Here is a 13,468-nt window from a genome sequence, read left to right as displayed (position 1 = left end):
AGTAGGCTAGTAAACTTTTTTTTGTAAAAAGCCTATAAAAAAATTGAGCTTGATACCAATGTTTTCAAGGGTTTACAAAAATAAATGATTCAAAAACTGAGCTTGATACCGATGTTTTCAAAGGTTTACAAAAATAAATGATTCAAAAATTGAGCTTGATACCGATGTTTTCAAAGATTTACAAAAATAAATGATTCCATAAGGAACAGGAGGGGGAACTTTACAATGAGTAAAAATGATATGAGAGAGCTGTGAGACCAGGTCCTTCTTCACAAGACAAAGCCCTTGGGAGCCCCCATTACGATGCAGTTTTACTGCAGTTTGGCGACAATGTGACTCTGATGGTGCTTGTTTACTGTATGCGGACTAAATCTGTCTGTTTAATGTAGTTAGTCAGTGTTCTGCAACATGCTGAGAAGAGTAAGTAACAAAACATCTTGTGATAACAACAGCATAGTCATATTATCTCAACTCTGAAGACATGGATGAGATGTGCTGGATCTGGCATGTTGGTATTCTTGAATGTTCCGCCATAGAGCACAGTTGAGCGCATTACGTTCACACACACACAAAAACAACAAAACAAAGCCAACCAAACCAACAAAACAAAGACAGTTTACAGCAAATGGGAACAAATTCCACAGGGTGAAATGTAATATACACTTTTGAGACTGTGAAAGCATTTTGCATTGATTTTTCCTAACAGTAGCAGTTGCCTAGAATACTGACATTTACACTAACTTCCAAGAAATAATGGCAAGTTTTTATTTCCTGTATCAACCAACTGAAAATCACCATGCAAATGGTTTGGCATGGTGGATCAACACCAAAACCTACACAGTGTTGCTGTGCTCCAAAACTGATGAGCTCCAAAATAGCACAATATGCTGGACACGCCCTTTTATTTCTCATTCATCCACACACAACACGTACCAACCACACCCCACACCCCACAAGCGTGCCTTGGAGAAGCAGCTAGCAAGCAGTGTCCCCGTCCCTCTGAAGATCGCCTCCTGTTAATTCAGGGGATCATCCGAGATGAAAGCCTTCCCCGGGAGCTGGCCGTCCTCCGAGCCATGGAGGCCAACCTTCAAAGGTCAAAGTGCCCAAGATGCCACCATGCTAAGACCCAGAGACGAGCTGGCTGTTCTTCCGAGTCCCCCGCTGGCACGTAATTCCCTGCTGTTATGGAGCAGAGAAACTTGCTCTTTCCAACCACGGCCCAAGGGACCCTGGGTCTTCCGTTCACAATAATGAGATGGTAGGCCAGTCAGGTCTATTTTCACCTCTCAAATCTTTCATCTCTCAAATCTATCCGGGGAACAAATTATAGATTTGCAAGGGGGGTGGGGCTATGAATACATGAATACAGAAGAGAGTTGGGAGGACAGATAATAGGACAGTGCCACCAGGAAGATCAGGATGGCCATGGCCACGACGGCAGGACCATTATGCAATCGTTGCGTGCATAAAAGAAGAGAACAGTGATGATGTTAAGTGATGTGGCACACGCACACATGCACGACAACAGGTGACACACGGAAAATGGTAACTGGTTCCCGTTATACATATTTACAATGGAAGTGAAAAGTTGTTTACTCATGAATGTAAATGGAGTGCTGCATTACAATTAGACGATCGGTTTGTGGGACAAAACAGCTGCGTTCGTGTAGATGCAGGTACAAGTCCTACATTGCAACATCGGTCGCAGTGCTAATATCAAGCATATTCAACATATTTCGATGACAAACTCATTTGTATGCAAATACCACTGTTTAACATGTGAATGACTAAGCCACTGTAAACGCTATGTGGATGACAATAATCACAATGCAACTGAACAAGCCCCGCTGTGAATAATTTAAAGGCTTCAATCGACTCAAGTCCTGCATCAGCAGCAATATTTCTGTAAACTCTTCTATGAATCTGACTTGCAGTGAAATGTTAAAAAAAAAAACAACCTGTAACGTACAGCTTCAAAATATACCCATTAGCTGGTGGAGCTGTTTTTGAATCACAGCTGATACTGGGTGCTCCAAAACCATTTGACACTTGATTGGCAAAGGGTGTGTATATCCCTCACCTCCTGGATCATGCCAATAAACTCAGAGAAGGCCCAGTTGAGCTGGTTGAGGACACTGTTGAGGAAGCTGGCGGCCATGTCTTTGTCTTGAGTCAGGAGCTCTGCCATGTGCTTCTGCAGCAGGAGGGATGGACAAGGCTCTGTAGCCAATCAGAGAAGAACATGTTCGGCAAATAAATAAATAAAACAGACCACCACCCTTTGGCCCCGCCCACAAACATGTCTACAAACACAGCCTAATGGACCTGTGATGCTCCAGTGAACTATCATCATCAAATGGTTCTGTAATGCTTTCAGTGGGATGTGTATCATTTATTTAATAGCCTAGAAATGGCTTCGAACATTTGAGCTGCACAGTATTTTTAGGACGACCTTCATAAGCAGATAACACTTCTTGTCAGTTCAATTCAATAATTATACCAGCATCACAACACATCTGATATTCCTCTCATATGCTTAATTTGAACAGATTGTGACTGAAAGCTATGCCCAAGATGTCCAAAAATATCTGCCTATATAGCAACAGTCCAGAATTAAATGAAAATGATCCCTTTCCAGTAATCAGCCGTTACCTCTTTCATTAGACCCGCAACCCTAATTAACCAGTAATGAGTGATGAGAATAGCATAAAGCACAACAGGCCAATGCTAAGCAGCCGTGATCAAACAGGAGCCAGTGTTCTCGCGGGCGACATCTGACAAACCCGAGCAACCCCGCGGCGTCCCCGTTCACTTCGCAGCAGTGTGCCTAGGGCTTCCGGAGCTCCGACGCTCCTGCTGTCTCGCCGGCTTTCTGCACACAGGGCAAAAGCACCCTCGTCCCCCCGCCCCCACGCGCGCCCCGACAGAGGGTGCTGGGCAATTCCATAGGCTTGTTTGCCAGAGCGGCCTTCATGAGACATTAAAAGCCACTGAGAGTGGTACGAAGTGTGCGGCAAACACACTGAACAGAGCTAATCCAAGAGCCAGGGAGGTCGCTGTCCTGTAATAAACACATAACCTTTGTGTTCAATTAAAGGGAGTCAGTGCTGCTCTGCTACCCAATGCTAGCTGTGACAACGGGGTTTAAAGGGCAAGAGACAGGACAAAGAATTGGGGGGGCGTTATCTAAAACAGGGATGATGGGGAGTGATTTGGAAACGGAAGTCGATTCCAGGCTTATCCACTTTTATGCAGGCCGGGTCCGGGAAGGGCGGTTCTCCGACAACAGCAGGTCAGGAACGGGCAATCATCCTGTCAGTGTTGGCATGCTTCAGTCTGAAGCGGCAACGCGGGACGGGCACGGAAACATGTTTCCAGCCAGCAAAACAGGGCGGATTAATAAAGATGAACGGGAAAGAGAGAGAGAGAGAGAGCGCGAGCACGAAGGTGGGGAGGGACGGAGGAGGTTACGCCCTGACACAATCGAATGCTGACCAGCCACACTTCTTGGCTCACTCTCATTTTCCTGTAAAAGAGAAGAGCTGAATATGCTAACGGGTATGATAGTGTCTCAGTAAAGCACCTCACAAGAGATGTGAGCCATATACGTTTTAGCTCTGAGTAAAAAACAGGCAAAGGTGGCCCCAGCAACGTTCATGTTTTAGGGGGTTTTAACCTGGTGAAAGCAGGTTTTGAACTAGCATGAGCTCTACCGCCTGACCCTGTCAGTTTACTCCCAAGTTATTCCCCATTAAGCTTACAGGAGTGCCCTAGGGTTTTCATTAACAACCCCAAGATGCACCTGCATTTTTCGCAGATTCAAATGAACGAAAACACATGCACACGCAAAAACACAAACATGCGCGCACACACACACACACAAACGAAAACACGTGCGCACGCACAGATGCACGCACGCACACACACACACACACACACAGCCCACAGCTCAACGGACGTAATCAGATAAGCACATTCTCTTTCTTCCCTTCTGGGACTCCTCGCTGATAACATGAGAAGCATGGGTAACTCCTAATTACAATGCATTAAATGCACAGAAATGAACAGGCTGTTTATTCCAAAAAAACAAAACAAAACAAAAGATACGTGAGGGCTGGCAGTGCTCCTAAAGAGCAGTCTGTTCACTCCTCTGTTAGACCTGCTGTGCCAGTCCAATTCGCTGCATTCATGATTAGGCCAGACAGCACAGCCTCAAACAGATGGGGCTTAGGACCGAATACGCCACAGACCCCAGCGGACACAGTCTGAACCGGCCACAGATTCAATTTTATGCAAATCCGCGACAAGAGGAAATTTACAAATCAAATGAGGGTACATCAACCCAGACCACACATCTCATGTCAGCACGCAGCTCGAAATGTTTACACCGAATAACAATAACTTATCTAATTCTTTAAGATGCGGGAGATGGGATATTTACTCATTAAAGAAGTCACACAGTTTTGTTAAAATCTTCGCAAAAAGTCCATAAGGGACATTTATAAGGGAGAGTCAACTAAAAATGAGCAAAAAGTTGTAACTAACCCAACAAGAGGGTGTTACAACTACACCCGTCCGTAAAAACTACACACGCAGCATTCAACATGGATATGAATGCCATCACTGTGGTTTCCATAGCTTCAGATGATTATAGGTTAGCCGTGATGATCTGGACCAGGAAAAAAAGAAAATACAATGGATATAAGGCAGAATGGAAAAGGGGAAGGAAACTTACTTTGGAAACCAGCAATTGACAAATCCCCTGGAGGTCATGCAAATGAGAGTGAGAAAATGAGAGAATTAGCACGGAGACAAGGCGAGTCAAACACAGGCGGGAAGCCACGCGTAGCTACAACAAAGGCCTCAGCAGTCGAGCACAGAGGACTTTTCCGTTCTCGCGAGTGAGGAGATGAAGTCGCAGGGCCGTGCAGTCTGGAATGTCGTCTCATACTCTCGACGTGAAAGGCGCCGATTTAGGCCTAGTCACAGAGGCAGTGGGCGTGAACATGACTGATTGCTTTTCTTGAGAAATCGGTCGAGGGAACATAAGTGGAAAACACATCAGCCCGAACACCTGAGACTGGACTGCACCTTCACACCACGCACGGCGGAAAACGTCTCAGATGTGTCACAGCGCTCTTTAGACATGGCGGCCTATTGTAGCAGCAGGTTGTAGACCTGAACGCTGGAGTTAATGATTAGTGACTAGTGTGCTGTGTGCAGCCCATGAGACTGGACTTCAGCTCCTGTGCTTGCTGCTGTCTATGTGCCCAGGCAAAAGACTTGGAAGACATGGGCAAACAACATCTCATGAATTTATGCGCAAGCAAAACAAAGCTCGATGGCCTAGAAGCATAAATGAGCCTGGGCGGAAGATACTCGTCTCACACGTGTCATTCACCCACACACCGACACATGGGCCTCGTCTCCCATTCCCCAGCCTCACACGCATGCCAAATCCAGGTCTATGCAGAGACCCCTCCAGTGACCCGGGGTGCCATTGCAGACAGAAGCACCTCAGGTAAGAGGGGGACTGCCAGCTGTGCTCTTCCAAGGCCCAGCATGGTTAAGAACCAACTTTAGGGGCTGGTGTCAGCCGCACAGGGCAATTTAATAAACAGCTTCCGTTATCAGGCAGGGGCACAATGCCAGAACGAGACCACCAATGCAACTCAGGAAGAGGGATTAAGGTCGGATTAATGCCTTGTGTATGAAGAACTGTTTTTGCCAGTTGGTAAAGGAGATTTGTGTGTGTGTGTGTGTGTGTGTGTGTGTGCGCGCGCACTCGCACATGCACACTTTGGGCTGCTGCAGTGCCAACATTGATTTCAACTGAAGACAATACAGAGATCTAAGACAATAAGGTCTAAATAATTGCACTGACAACCAACGATTAAGTGAAACTGTTCCAGCCTTCTACATGAAAACTGTGTTTGGTCACACACTTTGAACCCCTAACACTTCAGCCAACATGATGAATGAATTAAAGGCCAGGTGACGTCTAGTTTGTTGCTCAAATTCTGTCTTTAGCTGAGTACAGGAGATAGATATTCACCATCCGTTGTCCGTCCACAAAGAGCTCATTTCAACTGCTGTAAGCACAGCAAACAGTAGCTCGGTGGTCGCTGAGTTCACGTTGCCCATCATTAACGACATTTCATAACAGCTTCGTGAGGACTTTGGTGTTAGCTGCTGATTGACCTTTGCCCTCTGGCCGTGTCATCTCAGCTCTGCTGTCATGTGGGCGGGCAACGTGTGGACGGTGCAGTAGTGTTGATGAGTTGGGTGCTGCTGCAATATCCCTGATCTTATTAAGAAACTTTCTGTTTATAAATGAACAGAAAGCTATTTAAATTAGACTTGTACGGGGCCATTATTCCACCTTCAGAGACCAACAATAATAATCAGTGAGAATGAAAGAAACGCGGGAAAAAGGTGCAATGAAAACACGCCTGCAAATTTAGCTGCTTGATGGATGGCACTGCTTCTGAGTGCTTGTTCTCCTTGATACTATTAATAGACAGCACTGCTTGTATTGTGCTGTGTGTGTCAGTGCTGATGAGAAAGATTTAGTGCTTTGTTTTTGGTACTGGGAGGAGGACATTAATACAATGCCATTTAGCGTGAAGGGTTGACAGTCTTTACACAGACACGTGCACTCACACATAGATGTGCTGTACATGAAAACAGTGAGGAGGAAAAGGAGAGTCCAAATTTAGAAAATTACAAATATAAGCCAAGAAATAACGCCAGTGCTTTAATAACTGGATCTAAAGAACCTCGACAACAGAAGTAAAATGCCAAATGAATACAGATTTTGTACATCAGCTCAAAATACTATAGAACAAAAAGGGACTAGAAGGTCAATGGGAAAGAAACAGGAACAGTGAAAACAGCTCGGTGGGGGGGGGGGGGGGTGTAAGTGAGAGAGACAGACAGACAGAGGGATGAACTAAGTGGGAGAAACCTAATTATAGAAGAGAGAAAGGGGGAGATGAGAGATGCACACCAAGACAGAGCACTCACTCTGCAGGCTGGGGAGGTTGGCGTCCTCCGGTTTGGTTTTCAGCAGGTGGGGAAGCCGCGTGTACCGGTAGCCAAAGCCACAGCCCTGGGGATACACACACATGCACACGTGTGCACGCACACAGCGCCCAGTGAGTGAGACCATCCGGCCCAGCCACATGGAGCCTCTCCAGATGCAGAGCGCTGTCAGACGCTACACCCACGCGCTCTACACGCCAGAGGAGCTGTAATCTGTGGAGGGGGGGAACCCCAGAACTCATGGAGGGTGCTAAAACTGCATTTACTTCAATGGGCATGCCAGTTACGCTGAATAAATGCACCTCATAGAATCTCAACAAATTGCCTTGACCATTTGTAAACTTAATATATTCATTAATTAATTAATATTAATTAAGCTAAATTTATGGTTAAAGTAATTTTATCTTCTAAGGAGACAGGGCAGGGCTCACCCTCCACAGGCGAACCAGGATCCAGTTGGTTTGAGCCCATGGTCTCTGCTCGTAGGGAGCTAGCAGGTTCCTCATCATGGCCACACGCCTAGAGAGAGAGAGACCGCACAAGAACCCACGTGCACGACACATCCGGCGAGGCGCAGAAATAGCTCTGCCGTAAAATGTCGTCCTTTAGTGACGTTACACAAGTGCCCAATTACCCAATTAAGTTTTTCAGAACTATTAAGATTTACGCTTACAGTTTGTTAACTCTTTGTTGACTGATACAACAACTTGGACCAATATTTGAAGGACAAACAGCCAATACAATCAGGAGTGGGTCTTTGTGTTCAGAAAAAACATGGCCATAAAAATCAAGCATTCTTTCTCTCCTTCCTCCCTCACCCTGTTTCTACATGGCTCGCAGCGAGTTACAACCACGTCACACCACACTTCCACAAACGATAAACACGTTTGGAACCCAGTAGTCCTTTAACACCAGTAGTGGGAGGGTGGGGTACTCACTGTTCCTCGGGGATCCGCTCCACCGCGCGCAGGGATTGCGGGTAGCACACGTAGCTGGCCAGTGCCTGCATCAGCGAGTCCTTGATGTCTGCAGAGGAGACGGAACAAATGGGAAGAGACTTTTTTCCATGGAGGGGCAGCTTTGGTGTCAATGGCAAGGGACATTTAGGCACACTGGGGTGTGCAGTTGAAAAACATCTCATTTTGAAGGGGTTAATAGGGTGGTAATATGTATGTGCATGTGGGTATGTATGGGTGTGGGTGCGCCCTTGAAATTATTAGCGATCAATGATCTGTGCGATCGCCTCAAAGCTCATCTCTGCCTTGCTGAGAAAACACAGAATCAAGGTCTTTAGAAAACACAAGAGACAGCGCACAGCATCAGTAAAGCAGCCTTGCTACCCTGCCACACCATTAAGAAGCATTACAGCTGCTGAGCCAAGAATGAAAGCCATATGCTATCTAACAGTAAATCTATTAACAATCCTATCTGATCGTGCTGGGCTGCAATGGCGTCACGGCTCCTGGAGATGATTCGAACGTCTCAGAAGGAAGCAAGCAGGCTCCCGCACAATGAGGCCTCGTGCCGTCAAAACAAGTCGCTTATCTTACTCCGAGCGTAAAAAGCAATAACAGCAAAATATCACTGACGCCATGCTTGCGCACAGTCGAACCCGCGCAACAGGTTCTAGGCCCTGCAAGCAGTTGCACGTTGCCCGAGACAGGAGAGGAGGAAAGTTTTAATTATACCTTCATATGAAGAATTAGCCTGGGTGACGAATGGGACTCAGAAGCCACTAGCTATATTAGGTCTAAAGAACTCCCATTAAAATAGCTCCCTAACAAATTACTCACACGTTTTTGGCGCCGTTTTTAGTTTTTTTTTTCCCTTCCCCTGTTCCCTTCGGTGCAGGTAATGAAAATAGATGCGACATTAGGAGAGATAAATGGAAGAAGGAAAGACGGGAGGGGAGAGACGGAGAAAGAAAGATGGAGGGAGAGGGCTAGAGAGAGAGATGGAACTTACACATTAAAGTTTAGCGTGAGAGGAAGCTCGTGTCTTGCTCTGCAATTCAATATCTGCTCATAAATCATAATGGGTCTCCTCTTATTACAGTAGCGTCTGGACTAAGACAACGTAATGAACTGAACTCATTCAAGTCAAGCTTAGGAAATATGTGGGACTGCCAGAGGTGTGCTCACTGTGTCCATCCCCTGATCCATCCTACCCCAACACACACGCGCGCACAAAAAGCACTTTAAATGCAACAAAATCTGTATTCTTGAATGTCTGCCACACTGCAGGGTGGCTGAGGGGCTATTGGGGAGGAGGGGTTACCTGTGCCCACAATGCGCGGGTCTGCAAATTGCTTGGCGAGGATGGCAGCAAGCTGTGTGAGTGTGTCCTCATAGCCTGTGGGCAAAGTGCACACACACTCGCTCAATACGAGTCAAAAGAAACAAAACATCAGCCCAGAAGAAGGCCAAAGCGCTGACCAGCGTTTTACTGCAAGAGGTGCAGAGCTGGAAATTGAAATGATCTGGCGCTGGCTCGAACATACATCTGTCCATATTTTCACAGATAATTACTAATAAAGATGCAGCATATAGTTTGAAAACGCCCCGACACGGAGACGGATGGTCGAACGCCCGCCCCACACTTTTCTGTTGCTTCCTTTTTTAAGTCATTCGTCACTTTAGTGGACCCGAGGCGAATGACAGCTCTGCTTGGCCCCTTTTTGAACTGTGCACACGTGACTCTTTAAACCAGAGGTGGCCGATATGAGATTAACACTTTGACATTTATCACGGCGAGCAAATGGTAGCTGATTTCCCCTTGCCTTGGTAACGACTGAAAATGACTGCCATACGTCAGAAGGGCCTTTAGACGGCTTTACTGTGGAGCCCCCGCCTTTCTACAGAGCACTCGCCACAGCTGAGGCCGCCTGACTGTCTAAAGGTGCTGCCACTCCTGTAACGCAGTAATGCACTTTGATTGTTGTTCATGCGATTGGTTGCTTTGCAGCCACTTAGAATGAGTTTATCCCTTTATTATTATTTGACTTATCCTTTTATATTATTTATACACACTAATTATCAAATCATGATTATTTTATTTAGACTATTTACACATTTGGAAGCTTTTTCTACACGTATGTGCTGCCCCGCAGCCGAGCATTTCACTGAGATTTAGTCCCACGCCGCAAGATACTGCGGTGGGTTCCCATGGGTCCCGCAGGAATGTAGACCTCTGGTTCATAGTTAACATCAATTAGCATTATGCAAATGAATGTACGTTATCAGATGCCGTGCCAACTGTTATCCGCACTGGTGGTTTCCAGCTGCTCTAATTGTGCGTGTGGTATATGATCGAGCGCTGAAGGAGCGGGACGTGCGGCAGTGCCTCGCACCTGGAAGTTCCTCCATGCTGTGGGCAGGGCTGAAGTAGTTCTTGAGGGCGCTGTAGCTGTTCATGCCCACGTTGAGATAGAACTCGGGCGTGAAGGCGAACAGGGACCCTGCGGCGTCCGCATGCTCGATCGTACGGATGCACACACGCAGGAGCCAGTACACGTCCAACATCTTCTCCTGCGTCACACAGAGACAGACACAGTCGCAGCAGATCCTGAGTTACAGTGGAGACGCAGTGGCAGAATCACGAAGGAAAGCATGTCTCCCTTCTACGCCACACGCACCAGGAATACCAAGCCGCTTCTGCCGGGGCAAATCAGCATCGACAACGCATGCCGCACTGTCCTCTCCGGCCACGCCCTTCCATTAAAACCAAGGACAATTGTCGACTTCAGCAAATGTAAAAGTTTTACAAGCTTCTGCAGTGCAAAGCACATCTACACAAACGCCCTGCAGGAACAGGGAAGAAGTCAGAGCCCGATACCATAACAGAAGAAATGGATTTGTCACTGCAAAAGTTTGTCCTTGGTAAGCGGATTTGGAATGGAGAGAAAGCAATCTTTCACTCTGACTCTTGCTGATGCTCTCCCTCCCTCTCTCAGAGATTCATAATGTGGGCCAGTATGTACCTTGGAGTAGATGGTCGCGTTGATCCAGGCCAGCCTGCGACTCAGGTGGTTCAGCTTCTCTGAGAACACTCTCTGGCTCTTCTCCAGCTCCTCCAGAATATCTGACCTCTGCACACACCATGGAAGAACTCTGTCAGATATACGTGATTTCAGACCATACAGATCAAGCTCTTATTGTCCTGGACATTGTCCTAGTTCGTATAAAGTGGCTGTGCTATACTTGTTACTGCCAGCAGGTTTGCACAATGCATCACTGATTTATTCTAATACCACCATTGGTCTTTGAAATACTGATACTGAAAAGACTTCCAATACATAAATGAGCTCTCTAACAAATCATCGAGTAGACAGGTTGCTGTGATTTTGATGAAACAATGGATTGACATGGTCCAAAAAATGATGAGTTAATAACGAAGGTCGTCAACGACACTTTTTAACGGACTGTTGTGAAGTATATCATCACAGTTTGTTGCAGTATAATTGCAGTATGCTACTCTGTCCATATTGGGCAGGCTTAGATAATATTGACACTTATGGACCAGTTTGGTTGGGTGGTTGAGTATACTTCACTCTTCTTTGCTTACTCTTCTTGGACATCTGGCAATCTTCTCTTCAGTGTCTTTCAGAGCCACAGCATACTCATGCACATCGTCTGACACAACCACCATCTGTGGAAAGCATCTCACACACACACACAGACATACATACACACACACACACACACACACACACACACACACACACACACACACAAAAAGTGTCAGACATGCCCACTCGAAAAACAATCCCCAAGCTCATCTCTGAAGTGAGCTCGCACCGAAAAATGATCTCCACCCTCTCACTCGATCTGGCACCCTGTAATGCTATCAAGTCCTGTCTGACTACTCAGCGGGGTTCCTCTACACCACAGAACCACAGCAATTCCACAGGGGAAGGAAATGGCCAATTATCTCAGCAGACCCCTCGATACCTGGTGGCTGATGGCTCCAGCTCTGCTCCAGTAAGCAAACCCTCGAGAGGGGGTGAGAGGAACGCCAGGCAATAGTTGCACCATATCCAACTGAGGACAACACAGCAACAGGTATTTACTGTGTGACCAAAAGGTAAAAAAGCAAGAGGTTCTGCTGTGGACAGTCTAGTCTCCATTTCATAAATAAACAAGTAGTTTAGGTTCATTAACACAGTTATTTGCTCCTGTATGTCAACCCCATGGAGTAATATGAGCTGTCAAAGATGTTCTCAGCAGAAACATTTATCATTAGAGCCAAATCTTATGGTGCTGACCAACTAGGGAAAAATATTTATAAAGAATAATTATAAATATATATATTTAATTAGATCTATTTCCACGATCAACACATATCTAATAGTTTCTGACAAAAAAAAGTCCTCATATATTAAAAAGACCAAGAAACTCTCAGCAAAACATCAAAACACACTTTAAACAATACCACTCAAAATGCACCTGGTCCTCAAGTGTAAGTAAAATTTTATAATCCTCACTGCTTTTAACTCTGGTCCAACAGAGGTACAAATGTCCTCTGAACCCCCGATGATGAAGGGGCTTTTTGTAGGTATTTATGGTAAGTACACGGTCAGCACTAGACTGTTTAAGGTGCTCTGTCTTGAATGACCCCTTTTGGGCACTCCAAACATCTTACCGGCCACTTGCTGTGACATTGGTTTAGCACCGTTAAGTGCTCCGGGAAGCCCACGAAAGTGCTTAGGAAGCATGCTTACAGCACAATTAAATGCACTTCCTTTCTGAAGTGAGACCTAGCTGCCTCGCAGGTGTGCGCAGGCCATTTTCAGAGTCACAGGAGACAGAACTGGAGACAAAAACGCTTGCTTGCGGATGAACCAATTTTCCTCGTGTCCTTCCTTTTCACAACTTGTTTGGATCAGTTGGACGTAGCTTGCCATGTGTCGGCGGGATGATTTTAGCAAATCCTGCATTTGTCAGCAGCGGGTGGAGTTTATTGGGTGGAAAAATGAATTTATTAAATAAAAGAGTGAAGCTGAGTTTAAAAGAATGATGAAACACATCATACAAGGAAGCGGGTTTATGCAGAACAGCAGAAGCAAGAGAACAGCAGCACCTTTTCACATCCCTGCTGACACCGAGTGCGAGAAGAAGCCAGGACAGGGTCGGAAAGTTGCAGGACAGCAGGACAGGACAGAGGTGCACGTGGGGACTATCCAGCAGGGCACTTCACAGAGCCTGAGGTCCGGCCATCTTTACTGAGTTATTCATTAACTTCTCGTCCGTATCACGCAGGTTGAAAATAGCATCAAATGAAACATCAAAAGATGGGTCTGCACTGGGTCACATTCTCCCTCTGAATGTGAGACACGCCAGGATTTCAAAGAGATGACCGCACGCTGGCCTGTGCAAAATCAAATGTGGCCTCACACATGGCCTGCTGCTCCCAGCATGTCTCG

General features: G+C 46.2%; 1 protein-coding gene across 8 annotated transcripts in view; it reads right to left on the bottom strand.

Moving 5' to 3' along the window:
* The window catches only part of rnf123 (ring finger protein 123), an 89,720-nt gene that overhangs the window by 59,335 nt on the left and 16,917 nt on the right, over nt 1–13,468 (bottom strand). For 5 of the 8 annotated variants that reach the window (XM_027001882.3, XM_027001883.3, XM_035520576.2 and 2 more), the window contains exons 25-32: nt 11,611–11,694; nt 11,027–11,134; nt 10,397–10,574; nt 9,325–9,399; nt 7,986–8,073; nt 7,479–7,566; nt 7,030–7,114; nt 2,084–2,223 (exon numbers count right to left, since the gene is read on the bottom strand). In XM_027001882.3, coding sequence (XP_026857683.2) covers nt 2,084–2,223; nt 7,030–7,114; nt 7,479–7,566; nt 7,986–8,073; nt 9,325–9,399; nt 10,397–10,574; nt 11,027–11,134; nt 11,611–11,694 — 846 coding nt within the window. The remainder of the gene's footprint in view (nt 1–2,083; nt 2,224–7,029; nt 7,115–7,478; nt 7,567–7,985; nt 8,074–9,324; nt 9,400–10,396; nt 10,575–11,026; nt 11,135–11,610; nt 11,695–13,468) is intronic. The other 3 variants (XR_014119295.1, XM_081705032.1, XM_081705033.1) reach the window with 1 other exon arrangement.

The sequence above is a fragment of the Electrophorus electricus genome, chromosome 22 (assembly GCF_041902795.1).
Source record: "Electrophorus electricus isolate QZ-2024a chromosome 22, ASM4190279v1, whole genome shotgun sequence".
Taxonomy (NCBI): domain Eukaryota; kingdom Metazoa; phylum Chordata; class Actinopteri; order Gymnotiformes; family Gymnotidae; genus Electrophorus; species Electrophorus electricus.
This window is presented reverse-complemented; position numbering and strand designations above follow the sequence as displayed.